The sequence below is a fragment of the Polypterus senegalus genome, chromosome 1 (assembly GCF_016835505.1).
Source record: "Polypterus senegalus isolate Bchr_013 chromosome 1, ASM1683550v1, whole genome shotgun sequence".
Lineage (NCBI taxonomy): Eukaryota > Metazoa > Chordata > Cladistia > Polypteriformes > Polypteridae > Polypterus > Polypterus senegalus.
In genome coordinates, this window is record NC_053154.1 from 81,789,267 (window position 1) to 81,804,190 (window position 14,924).

General features: G+C 36.2%; 1 protein-coding gene across 2 annotated transcripts in view; it reads right to left on the minus strand.

Annotated features, from left to right (window-relative positions):
* Positions 1–372: 372 nt before the first annotated feature.
* Positions 373–14,924, minus strand: part of LOC120528132 (sorting nexin-27-like) — a 154,797-nt gene continuing 140,245 nt past the window's right edge. For both annotated transcript variants that reach the window (XM_039752191.1, XM_039752198.1), the window contains exon 13: positions 373–4,567. In XM_039752191.1, coding sequence (XP_039608125.1) covers positions 4,497–4,567 — 71 coding nt within the window. In that variant the 3' untranslated portion in view covers positions 373–4,496. The remainder of the gene's footprint in view (positions 4,568–14,924) is intronic.

Here is a 14,924-nt window from a genome sequence, read left to right on the forward strand (position 1 = left end):
AATGCCCAAGGATTCTCTTCCTTTTCTTGGTGCTACAGTATGCATCTTGAACAAAATGAAAGAGAATATGATGGCATGAGGCTATGGTGTCTCGATTAACAAAAATAACATTTAGAACAGGCACTGAAATCACTGCTTTGTCTAGAATGCCAGTTACAGAGGCAGCACTTTTAATGCCAAACGGTGACACTGCCATATCTAGAATTGTAATACCCAACAACTGCTTCCACCCAAGCTGTTATAAAAAGCAAATTTTTGGGAAACAGTAAATCAAGCAGTCTGGTTGTTTCTTTTAGTACTTAGGAGTGCAAAGTACCCAGCCAGTCACGGGAATGGCTGTTATGGGGGTAGAACTATGGGGGGCTGCACTAAAATGCAGTGCATCTGAACATCTCTGCTTTGAAATGAAGCCTGTGCTTCCTAGCACCAACATCAAATTACACAATTGTGAAAAGCGAGTGAACACCACGAGTCTGTGCCATCAGAACATGATTTTCATTTTACAAAACACATCAGAACTATAAAATGCGTGTATCTATAAAGGTCCATAATAACCCTGTCTGTGTAACTAGCCAGTGACAAATGTTTCCTGTGAGCAAATGGCTAGAGTGACTTGCTCGAAGAATAAGCTCAAACACACCAACCCCACAACCGGTGCCGCAGTTTTCTGTCCCATACACATGGCACACAGAAGGTCTCGCTTTTCTTCAGTTTCTTAAACTATCTGACTAACAGTCGTTTTTGGGCACCATCACAAAATTTCTTTTCATCAACCCACATAAGCACAAGTCACATCTCTTTCTCTCGCATTTTTCCATTTATGCACATTTTCTTGAACTTAGAAAAGCTCTAATTTTAAGCACAATAAAGGCAAAAACTGCATTTTTGGTGCTGTACTCTGCGCTTTACCTTAACCAAAATCTCCCACTGATCAACAATAAAAAGGCAGAAGATGCTCAGAAAATATTCCAGTGACGTCAAGATGGAACTTTACTCTAAATAATTCCTTTTCATTCATTTTTAACGTGCTCATTCAAGGACTGACATTGCCTGCATGCCCAAGATCAAAATCAGACATGTAGAGCTGGGCTCTCTGTTAAAGTGTCTGGATGCCCGGCTCGTGGATCATTGTCAGCTGGCTTCATTCATTTCACATGTCTGGTTAACCCTGAGAGGTAAAGTGGTAGCCGTATTAGTCCACCAATCTTTAAAATCTGTGAAATGTTAGAAGGAATTTAAATGGCGTCCATTCAAAAGGAAAACGTTTCTCAAAGTGAATTCTGTCAGTCTAAGAATTGAATATCAAGATTTATCTAAGGATTTATTTTATTGTGCATTATTGTAGATCTATTTTTGCTAACTGCTGCCCTTTTCAGAAGTATGATAGCTCTGGATTTGTGTATCTCCAGATGTTCCAGCAGTGGCTGGCCTTTTGAAGTGTAGGTTCTGAACTGTACAGGACAAAGCTGACAGGCGTGCTCCGTTGGTTTCTGCTAGGAAGTTTGTTAGTGAGCACTGGTGCATTAATCTGTCAGCGTCCAGCTTGAGCGGGTTAGCCTCTCAATCCTGCCTCAACAGTTTACAGCCCTGAGGGACAGGCCAGCCGGTGAATATTCAACATCAGCATGGCCCTCAGAGAGAAACTCTGCTTAAGCAGAGCAACACAGATAACTTCCCCAAAGCTGACAGCAGGAAAAGACTTCAAGTCCAATGAACAAGCTCATTTGTTACTGAGCACACTGATAACTAATGGACTTTTACCTTGATTAAGGGCTTTTCTCATTGATTAAGGCAGCATTCCATTAAAGCTTGCCTGTCTCACGAAGAGGGGTCGATGTGTATTTGTGTACCTTTACAGCTCCTAAAAATCAAGGCACTGAAAATGCAGAAGAGGAAACGGAGAGCAGTTTCTTTGCAGTTGGACACTTAACATTTCACAGAAGAAAAGAGTAAATAGAAGGTAAGCCAAGGTTAAACAAGTTTTTCATTTAAATCCTGAATTCACTCAATTTCAGCTTTTGAAGAAAACTCTTGACACAATATCCTCAAATTAAAAACTGGAAACATCTTTAAAAGCAATAATGACTTCAAGATGAATAGTTTTCTTGGTGAGCTGTGGCTCTCAAACAAACCATGTGCAAGTCACAGAGCAAACTCTCCATGCTGGGGGCACCTGCCATTCTGCAGTTTATTATATGAGCGACAGGTATTAGGGAATTCTGTTAAACTGCCACGGAGTAAAGGCGGCGAGAAATTAACATCTGGATACAGCAGCAGTAAAAACATACAGGAAAAATAGAACACCACAAAGTGTTCCTGACAGATGTTTGGGTCCAATAAATTGCCCTGTACTATAGATATTGTGCATTAAAATAAGGAGTGCTTGTACATACAAAGTCTTTTCTATGGTCTTTTATTCACAAAAGGGTGCATTAAATATGTGAGGCATACTACAGGATATCAAAGCAGTAATAAGATCCAGATGCAAAAGATAAAAACAAGTATGGGGTCACAAAAGGCTGTGCACAAATGGCAATCTTGTACAGTTGTCTGACTGCTTTGACATCCATGAACTAGCAAAACTGGCTTGGAAATACTATAGAAATTTTAAGGATAAAAAAGCAGCTTGTACATTCTTTGGTGATGAAAATGTTAAGTAATACTTTTCTGGCAAGCAGCCTCAGACTGCCAGGCCAAGTCAAGTACTCAGCAGGGAATCTTTGCAAATCCATTTGTGTGCAGTAACTGTGATTACATATATTTTTTTCCTGCTGACTTCAATGAATGTGGTGCATTAAGTTTAAAAAAAAAAATTCAGTATGTGATTTTTTTTTTGACCAGGCTGCTTCCAGCACCTTACCTGCTGTGAAATCTCTCAAATGACAGAGCTCTTCAAGTAAGTCATCTCTCTTTCTCTTATCTGTCTCGGGGTTTCTAATAAATATATATATAAAAAAAAAGAGGAGGGCTGCTCCTGCCAAAGAAAATTGTAGAAGCGGATGATTTGCTTGATTTTTGGCACTTTCGTGTTAGTAACTTTATTCGTTACTTATAAATAGTAACTTGTGTATGGAACACACCCACCCTCCCGGTTTTGAGTTTCTCGTCGACTTACTTTATATGGGAAGCCATTTAAAATAGTGCAGAAAAAAAAATTACTCAAAGTACAGCAACATTATGCAAAGTAGCCTTTATAACCAATGAAACTTCTTCCTCCTGATCAAGCATCCCACCCAGATGACTGGGTGCAGATGGGGATGTTGAGCAATGAGATAGCGTTTAAGCAAAAACAGTCCAGGGGGCCAATGCTAGAAACAGATTAAGGCCATAATGTCATTTAACTCACAGAATAAATTAAAAAAAGGTTGGTGTGTACCTTCTGACAAAAAAGGTCTACACTTGTCATTTTTGTAGAAGAATCTTTGCTTTTTACACGTTTCATCAGATAGCATAATTCCCTATTTCAGTACTTAAATTTGTGGTCCTCACTGTTTTGCCTGAAATCAGTTAGGGACTGAGAAAGAAAAGGTAACAAAAAAACCAGGAGATTGACATATAGGTAGCTTCAGTTTCCTCAACAATGAAGCTAATTTTTTTCTTGGTTTGCAATTACTGCAGAGCAAGAAAGCCCCTGGTAAAGCATTTGAGACATAACAAGTAATTCATGGGGGCCGTTTTCCCAAGAAACTCTTGAATCCCTACAGTACTAGTAATGCCTGTCTACTTCAATTTACCCGATCTGGACCAAACTGAAAACATAAAATAAGACAAAAAGTTAACAAAACTTCAAACAAAAAAAAAACTTTCACTTAAGGGCTCTTTCTGAACATTTTCCCTATTTACAGAAGGTCTTAGATCAAATCAGCATGAAACTACAACAAAGATTTGCTGAAGGTACAGGCAGGACAGAAATCCAGAAAGAAGAACCTGTAATACAAAATTTTAGTGTTCTAAGCACAACTGCAGCTTGGATGAAATACAGCGAAATGCTTTCCACCATTGCTCTTTCAAACACCTTCTTGGACACATTCACCTACTTGAAGCTTGCTGCTGAACAATGGTGCCATCTTCTGTGAAGTGCAGAAAAGGTGCAGATCTGCTACTTGTGTTACCTTCTGGTTCTAGGTTCACACTTTTAAAGGCCCAATATAATCCTTAGCGTTTGATCTCTGCTTTGTTCCACTCTGTGTTGCCCCACTTAGCCTCCAGGCACTATGCTGGGCACGTTCTGCCTATCTCCATGTGAGCCAGGATCTGTGAGAGGCTATCGAACACCTTTTGAGCGTCCTCTCACACTTCCCTTCAGTTCAGGATGCCGTAAATGACAAATGACATTTGACCAATGATACTGTTGATTCGAGGACAATTCTGGCCTGGGTTTAAGTACTCAATGAAGACAACACCTAGGATGTTCTTAATGTTTAAATCTCATTGCTCAATATTTTTTTCTTCCATGTCCGTGGATTTTTGAAACTAATGATTTATCTTATTTGCTTTTATGATGTTGCGATCTCTCCTCCTAGGTGGCACCATCCCTTCTGTTTGATCTCAACAGCAGGAAGATATTCTGAAATAGACGAGAGAAAGAAATGCTTACTCAGACTACAAGTCCTCAGAAAGAATCACATCTTAAAAATAGGCAGGTATATAATAAAAATATTAGTACTTTTTTAAAGTATACCACAAAATGCACAAAACAAGGCTACAGAAGATCATAATCATCATGATGTTGATTATTGTTAGTCAGTACTGACAGAGCTCATTCAGAGCTGCTAAAAACGATCTGTACAACTTATTTAAGTATAGAAAAAATAAAATAAATGAAGAAAACATGAAATCATACTAATCTAGGGTTACTGACACAATAAGCAAAAGTCAAAATATATGTTCATTGTTATCAACAGTCTAAAAACGATCAAAGATGGGACGCTGATACTATTACAGATGACCAGTGGTGCAGACGCACCATCTGACATTTAACGGCTTGATGCTAGAGAGATGAATGATTATGTTAACAATTTAAAGTTGCTAATACTGTATTGAAAACTTTAAGCAGTAAAAGACAGCCAAGGAAAATTTAAATTGGCAAATACAAAGCATACACAAGAGTGCCCTCTTCTACGCGGTGGTGTGCTGGGGTGGCAGCATAAAGATGAAAGACGCCTCACGCCTGAACAAACTTGTTAAGAAGGCAGGCTGTATTGTAGGAGTAAAGTTGGACAGTTTAACATCTGTGGTAGAGCGACGGACATTGAACAAACTCCTGTCAATCATGAAGAATCCACTGCATCCACTGAACAGTGTCATCTCCAGGCAGAGGAGTAGCTTCAGTGACAGACTTTTGTCACTGTCCTGCTCCACTTACAGACTGAGGAGATCGTTCCTCCCCCACACTATGCGACTCTTCAATTCCACCCGGGGGAGTAAATGCTAACATTAATTTTATTTTAATTTTTTTCATTAAAATTTTATTTTAACATTTTTATTACTATTTAATTTAATATTGTTTCTTTGTATCAGTATACTGCTGCTGGATTATGTGAATTTCCCCTTGGGATTAATAAAGTATCTATCTAATCAAAATTGATGCCTTATGTAAAAAACTGTTTATGTGAGACATGAATTCTGCAAAAAAGAAAAAAACTTGAAACAGAAGGATTTTAAAGCAGTTACAATTTATTCCCTACCCTAATGCCTGACACTGTCAAGCTGGTACCTTGTAAAAAAAAAATAAATATCATCTCTTAAAATTGCTTCTTGGCAACTGTGCAGATTTACTTAATTTCCTGATGTAGCTTTTTTTTTGTACATTTGGTCTAAATGCCTCGATTTATTGCAGTTAACACTTGAATGAAATGACATACACTGATAAAAAGTGTGTCAGCAGTGATGCTCACAGCAAAATGACAAATCACGGAGGGGAAGTGATTTAGCATGTCACTGAAATTTGGAAAAGATTAAAGAGGAAAAAAGGCTGACTGGAAATACTGCACTTAGTACTGTGAAGAGTTTCTGGAAAAATAACCTCATGCTGAGATAAAAGTGACAAAATTGATGGCCACCACTAAATGGTAAGGGGAAAATGTATTCTATATTACACCTTGCAAAAATATTCAGATCCTTCAAAACATTTTTAGATGTTACTGGAGAAATAATTTAAAGATATAATTAGGTGTTTGTCAATAAATATTATAAAATAAACCAAAAAATTAAATGCGGATGATGGCAGAACCATATGCCAACAAGATCAAAGCTTATCCTTTCTATGAAGGTACTGTAATAGAGCACATTAAGCCACCTGTTTCTCCCACCATAACATGCTTAGAGGTGCTATTCAGGCTTTTCTTGCTTAAAGCTTTCAGAATTCCTCTTCACATTGTAGCTGTCTTCATCCAAGCCGGATACAACAGCCACAACTTCTTTTAGGATGTCATATATTCAATATACAGTACACTGGGTTTATTATGAGTATTGTTCTCGTACTTGTGTAATGGTTTGCACTATGTTTATAAGCACTTCTTATACAATGTTGAACCAGGATTGTGAATTTCCCTTCAGAGATACTGTAATATTAATTTCTAATCCATAATGGTCACAAATATTCTATATTCTGTACACTATGTGTGTGCCTCTCCATAAACACACTTGTACACAGTCTCTTAAAGAAAAGAGCATTCTGCCAAACCCTCTCCTCAATGAACTCCATTTCAGTGGCCACGATATATGAAGAAATACAAAGTTTGTCAAGATAAGTGCACATTTATGATGTGAGGTATGCATGTGGGGAGAGAAACACTCCTATTAGGTAACGATAGCAGGAATATTAAAATACCACTGCTGTGTTTCACAACTCCCCAATATGGAGCCATTATTACTGAAGATTGGCATTCAGAAATGTAAGTTGCCTAACTGTGGGACTTGGAATTCTGACACTCAGCATGCCTCACAACCTGTAACAGTAATGGAGATAAGTAGCTACCACCTATGGCACCTTGAAAAAATACTCAGCACACATGCCAACATTCTTAGCCACACAGTTTGGGATTTGAATGCATTACACTGGGACAAATTTAAGTATCACAAATTCTTCTTTAATGAGGCACTACCCACATGAAAAAGTTAAATATAAATATATAAAATATATAAATATATATATATATATATATATATATATATATATATATATATATATATATATATATATATATATATATATATATATATATATATATATACACTGTATATATAACAAAACTTTGCTCTGTGATCTTTTATACTGTTGGTTGATTTATTGTTACATTAAGTTTAATTGCTTTATTGATTGTCAATCTATGTTTGTAAATGTATTAGTTATTACATCTTTTTTTACTTATGGCAATCTACTGTTAATCTACCTGGCCTACTACACTTGCTAAACAAACAGGCCCTCGCCTAACGTTACTCAATTAGGTTTACCTCTTTTATAAGTTGCTTTTGACAAAAGTGTGTGCCAAACAAATGTATATGTAAATGCAAATTAAAACATGTAGTATTTTTTTTTTTTTTTTTTTTTTTATTTTTAAGTATTATACTTAGTTATGTACTTTGTTGAACTAACTGTAGCAGCTACAGCAAGCAGATACTATTTTGAATAACACAATAAACACTTGATAACACCTAGAGCGTCAAATTGATTGGGAAAAGGTAATGACTGAAGTCTTGTCAAAAAAAGTGTGATGAGATTAAATTTAGGACTCTGATTAAATAATTCAATCACATCAGTATTTATTTTTTAAGCCACTAAAATGCCGATTGGGCAATATGCTTTATTCATCACCTTTCTGAAAAACAAATCTGTTCGCCAGGTCCCTTTTGGCAATTGACAACAGTCTTAATTCTTTTGGTCAATATGTTGTTCTCCATTTATCTTTCTGACAGTCCTGACAAAAGCATCCCCACTGGATGACTATGCCACTGTAAGGATAGCGTGAACTGGGGATGCCAGCAGGATTTGATTTGTTTAACATTCAGAGCAAAAGTTCTTTTTTTTTAAATTTACTCCTGTCAGATCACCATACTTACTTTCACAAATCTGCAAATCAGCTCTAGGGATTCTTTCATGTGTGTTGTCCATAAAGGTCCATTCTTGTGGAACGTATTAATGATTATTGGTCCATGACCAACATTTTTACTCACAGCCAGTGATACCTGTTAACTCATTCAAAAATGAGTAACTTCTGTAAAAAGTTGCCTATTCCAGGGCTACTAAGTTTATGGAACAGGCGAGTCTACACAGTAAACTTTTTTTATACTTTTGGACTATGGACTACATAGAGCTGCAAGATATGTTTTATCCCCTTAGAAAAAGCTTTTCTAGGATACCCCAGACTTTGGCTTTTCTGTAATCAAATCTCAGACTTATATAATATAATATATTGTAAGACCTAATAGAAAGAAAAAAAAATTCTAACAAACTAATGTAAAGCTAAAGATAAACAATTTTCCAATAATATATTGCGTAACTTGCAAAACACTGATTCAGTGCACACTTACAATTACAAAGGAGATGAAACTCCTTTAAGCAGATCATTTTTATTTTACATCTTGGGTGCACACTTGCAAATCCTGACAAACCAGATTTAGTATAATGAGCAAAGATTTGCAAATCACAGAAAAAAAAATAATTCAGTCTATTACAGGTTTAATGTCACACACAACAAAATGAAGGAATTTTTATAAATTTTCAAGGACTGTACATGGAAGCAAATAAATTTCTGCAGTCCTGAGTAATTCTGTTCACAAAAGAATGATTCAACGGAATATTTTATCCCTAGTGAGTAATAACTCTGAGTACATGAAGAAAATAAGTAACAGATATTTACCTCCTTAGAATTACATTTACCCCAGGAAGAATGAGCCAAAAACTATGATTTTATTTTTTCAGCAAGAAAAAAAATATATTATTGTGTGTAACAGAAACATGCACATATTCAAATCATCAACATAAATACTGATGTGGATTTAGTGCACGTCCTTTGTGAGGAATGTTTTGAGACAGTCACCAAGCCTGATGTTGTAACTGAGACAGTAGAATTCACCAGGCCTATTAGAGTGGTTTGGTCGTACAGTGCCATGTCATGTGCCAATATTTAATAACCAATTCAGATCTTCATCACTATTGCTCGATTTGAGTGGTGATTCAGGTTCAGTTTGTTCTAAAACTGTCCTTACTGCTTTTTTGCTTGCCATTGTGTTTTTCTTTAGTGGCTCTGCCTCACTCATGAACATTGATAAGTTACCTTAGTGTTATCATAAAGAGGCAGAAAGGACAGAAATATTTTTTTGTTTTGCAGAATGATATATCATCCACTAGACAGCAACAGAATACTTTCCCAAAAGTTATTTGGTTTTAACCATAAAGATTATCATCACTCATCACCCTGAGCCTGAATTGGGTTTAGTAGTTAATTGCATAAAATTCCAAGCAAGAAGGTTAAAGAGCATGAATATTGAACAAAACAAAATGTATTTCAAGTACAGTAATCCCTCCTCGATCACGGGGGTTGCGTTCCAGACCCCCCCGCGATAGGTGAAAATCCGTGAAGTAGAAACCATATGTTTGTATGGTTATTTTTATATATTTTAAGCCCTTATAAACTCTCCCACACTGTTCATAAATATTCCCTGCACAGTTATACAGCATAAACCCCTTGTATTCTCTTACATATTAGGTAAGATTCATTGAAATTATGTATGTAAACACACTGTTTATATACAGTAAAACCTGAATATTATTTTAAAGATATCGAGCGTCTCCGATATCACATATGTTACAGCCATTACAATAGACAGGCCACCAGCAATAAATACATACAATGCAAGAAAAACTGTATTCAGTAAATGTCTGTACAGTGACACTAAACGCATGTACATGTACTAAGTACTGTAAGTAGAAAATTAATTATGGTTACTCCCCAACAATGACACAATGACTTAACCGATAATGATGAGTTTAGTTTTACTGCACAAGAAAGGAGAGCGTTACAGCTGTTCTAAAGGAGCCTCTTCAGGCGACTGTGTAGCACCGCCGTTGTTCTTCTACCCGGCAGTCTTCAATCCAAATCCCTAAAGGAGATTCCATCCAGACTACTGCCTTATTACATTCACTTACAACTCGTTTTGCACCCTGGTTAAAAGGACACTGCGGCCATAGATCTTATATTCCTTTCCTACTTTTTAAATAAGAATCGTAGCCTCATTGATGCCGTAATGGCGTCCTACAGCAGTGTAGCTTTTCCCTTCCTTCAACATATCCAAATCGTTTACCTTTTTGGCAATCATTAACATCTTCCGTTGGCGCTTGGGCACGGCCCCTGAAGCAGTAGTGGGAGCAGATCATTTTGGTGCCATAATGAAAGGCTTGACTATGCACAAAAATAAACACAAAAGAGCACAAAAGTTAACTCTTTACATAGCGAAACACGTTGATGCTGAATGAGCGAGACGAGACTTCCTGGTTAACGCCGCAGAATCGAATTCAACGCTCCGTCGCTGAGCCATTTAGCACACAGGAACTTAAAACTGCGTGCTCTGATTGGTTAGCTTCTCAGCCATCCGCCAATAGCGTCCCTTGTATGAAATCAACAGGGCAAAACAACTGAGGAAGCATGTACAGGAAGTAAAAAGACCCATTGTCCGCAGAACCCACGAAGCAGCGAAGAATCCGCATTATATATTTAAATATGCTTACAGATAAAATACACGATAGAGTGAAGCCGTGAAAGTCGAAGCGCGATATAGCAAGGGATTACTGTATAAACAAAATCAACTGTGCGTTTCAATGGCAGCAATAATTGATTACTATTACCAAATTACACTTAAACTATAACTACTGTATTCATGGGGAATACAATGCTAAGAATGAATCATTAAGTGACTTCTTTAAAATGATTTTCTTGACTATGACAATTTTAGATGTGCATATCCAAGGATTTATATCAACACTCTCAAAACACTAAAATGCACAACCCTACCAAATCTATACCCTATTCTGGCACTATCATTTTATACTTACTAACTTTACTTCCATTAACAAATCTTTACAATTGATGAAGAGTTTCAGCTTTAGATTAGGTACTGCAAAAAAAAAAAAAAGATATGTAAAGATGTTAATGACTTATTAACAAAGGTTAAGTGTTACCAACATATGTTTCATCATTTAATGACATTTAAAAGAACGTGAGTGTGCATGAACATATATCCTGTTAAGAATTATATTTGTTAATGAAAGCGTATTATACAGTGGTACCTGAACAAGATCTGGCCACTTCGGGCCATTAACGTACAAACCCACATATACATGAGGTCTAATAAGAATAGTTATTTAACAAAATATGCATATTTTAAGATTGTGGGAGGACAATCTGAGTGCCTGGAGAAAAAATGTACCCAGCAGTTTGATCCCAGAATGCTCTCTGTGTGAGGCAATCAACCTCAATTTTTATGGTGTTTTTCACACCGTGGACCATCATCACGCAACTTACTGGGATGACAAGATCTCAATACACTTTTATATTAAAATAATTGAACCTCTCTCTATCCATACATACAACCATCAAACAATATTAAAAATACATAAATAAAATAATAGTTTAAAAAAATGTACCAGTGGAATACACTAGGTGGACCGTGGAAGTATATGTGACATTTTTAAACAGCAAGTGTGAAATTAAACTATCCAGGAGACCTATATAAATATTAACAGTAGTGATACACAAGGTAACCTGAAGAGCAGAGCCAGCACAGTTACAAAATGAAACAACAAAATTGGGCACATATTTACAGACCCCTGGGACTTTTCAGTTTCTAGGCTATAAACCCAATTTTACTGTACACGTCCAGTGAGGCAGTGACAGCAAAACCTAAATGACTAACAAAGGCCATGTGTCAAATTACACTTTTAAATAGATCTGCACAACCCTGGGTATTTCTAAGACAATTAATAAAGTAAAATAAATCTGAAATATAATGGTGTAATTTATAAACAATTTTCATCTAGGCTCAAGCATCGTCCTTAACCTGAAAACGAATCTTATCTTAAAATAAATAGCCCAATACAAGATGGGATTATAATTTCATCTATTATCCTTTACTTTCGCATTACTGCATCTTGTTTTATGACAATCACATGAATCTTTATGATTTCAATCTCCTATATACTATAAAGGAGTAAAAATCAACAGATTTATAACCAGTCTAGAAGGAAACAATATAAACTACCAGAGTTTCAAGACTAAATAAATCCACTGGTACTGTGGAAATGACAAAAAGACCATTTACTATCAAAGAGAGTTTCAAAACTCTTTGGGAGCTTCAAGGCTGCCATAAATTCAAAAACAGCTATGTTAGTACCCAATGAGCTGAAAAAACTTTACTGCCTTTTTAGGCCCAGAACAAAGAGAAATCCATCACAATTGTTATGAGCCACAGAGCCTTGCTCTATACCTCACTGAATATGATGCCTACACGACCTGTAAGAAAAAGTCTGCTCAAACCATGGTATGTTGCGTATCCTGAAAATGTTTGCATATGAACTAACTTGTTCACTTGGCATTATGATCACCTCAAACATACTGTCAAGGCAGTCATTTCAGAATGCTGTTTATAGATTACAGCTCCTGCCTTAAACACAAATGTACCCACAATGTTGCATATAGAAAAATAAAGAACTGGCAATGTCTAGCAACATATGCTGGATTTTTGAATGGCCACAAAAGGACTGTAAATGTGAAAAGATCAAACCTTATCTAAGCATAACTACACAGTTGAGCTCCTCTGGGATGCTGCCACAGAGCCAGACTATACTACTTTATATATTTAAAATTAACTAAAAAGCCAACTTATTAGCAGACATGATGAACTACATATAGTAATTATGTGGCACGGAGGTCGAGGGTAAAGTCTAAAACAGGAGACGGTTTAGTAGGGTTTTGTTTCTAAATGCCAAGCATAAAAAGGCCTTCATTATTGTTTCTTGCTATTACTGCTGCAGGCAAGGAATCTTAAAAATGAATTTGTCTTGCATGAAAGCACCGTATGGTTCAATAAACATAAGACAAAAAACAGGAGATTCTGTGTGCATTTTATTAATATCCTAAAATAAAGACCATAAAGCTTTGGACATCTATTAACTAATGGATCCACTTTCCAGTGTTGTCATTTCTTGAATGCAGTAAATCTATTTCAATAGCATCATATTATAACTCTCTCTGAAAACCTCAGGTTAGTAAAGGAATCAAAGTATTAATACAAGTTGACTCTGCCCTACTTTGAATATGCTGGCATAAACTACTATTGCATTTTCAATTTTTCAATGATAAGCAAAAAAAAAAAATAATAAAAGAAAGAAAAAAAAGAAAAATAATGTTTTTGCAAACAACTTCTTAGGTTATCAGTGTAAATTGCTTGGAGTCTATACAACAGATAAGTTTACAATGGAGGCATGTGATCTAGCTCCACTATAAAGAGAGCAGTTATAGCTGACAGGAGTGGCACCCAGCGTGGTCTCCTGCTGCTGCAGCCCATCTGCTTCAAGGTTTGATGTGTTGTGTGTTCGGAGATGCTCTTCTGCATACATCAGTTGTAACAAGTGGTTATTCGAGTCACTGTTGCCTTTCTATCAGCTCGAACCAGTATGGCCATTATCTTCTGACCTCTGCAATCAAGAAGGCATTTTCATCCAGAGAACTGCTGCTCACTGGATATCTTCCCTTTATCGGACCATTGTCTGTAAACTCTAGAGATATTGTGTGTGAAACTCTCAGCAGATGTACAGTTTCAGAAATACTCAGACCAGCCCATCTGGTACCAACAATCATTCCACGTTTAAAGTCACTTAAATCACCTTTCCTCCCCATTCTGATGATCTGTTTGAACTTCAGCTGGTTGTTTTGACAATTTCTACATGCCTAAATGCATTGAGGTGCTGCCACTTGATTGGCTGATTAGATATTTGCGTTATCAAGCAGATGAACAGGTGTATTTAATAAAGTGGCCAGTGAGTGATACCACAATGAGCACAGCTGAAGTAAGCTGTGAAGCGCCATTTAAGATTAAACATGGTCTTGAATGATACAAATTCAGTCATAAAGGATTATTGCAACAAAAACAGACGAAAAATAGATTCCGAAGGACAAGGTCTGAGAAGAATAGATTTGTGCTGCTCTAGACAATGTATTTCAGAGTTCTCCAATATAATCCTCTTTTTTACAAATGAACATTGCAAGTATAGTGGTTTAGAAAGCATTGCTTTTGTGATCATGTAAGGGATCTGATGTAAACATTTACCATTTGAAAACACATTTATTAGAGTTACAGTATGATAGAAGTAAATGAATTGAATGAATGAATTAATTCCAAATAATTAGTAATATTTGTTCCAGTTGCAAATAAACCTGACCAAGGGTCATGGAAGTTAAGGAAAAATGAATAATCATCCTTGCAATAATGCTAACAAGATTACAATATGCAATATGCACAAAGAATAATATGCATAATTTGCATTAACGCCAGTCTTACAACATAATCCACCATATTCAGAATATTGGAAGCCACAGTTTAATATATGCATGCTGATGTTATGAAGTTGAAGATATGAAGTTATTATGAGCTACTAGCTTTGAAAGAATCCAGATAAACAAAAAATGTGAAGTATCTTAGTGTAATTCCAATAATATGATCACAGCAACTAATCACTATGCATTTCCACTTTCATAAACATGTTCACTCACATATACCTGAAAGATATAAAATCTAAAATTGTAGCAATACTGGGGAATAACACCCTTGAAAAATGAAGTACCTTTTAAAACTGTTGGGGGAAAAAAGACCACCAGAAGAAATAGTTCAGGGAATTTTACATTACAGCAAAATACTGTAAATATGTT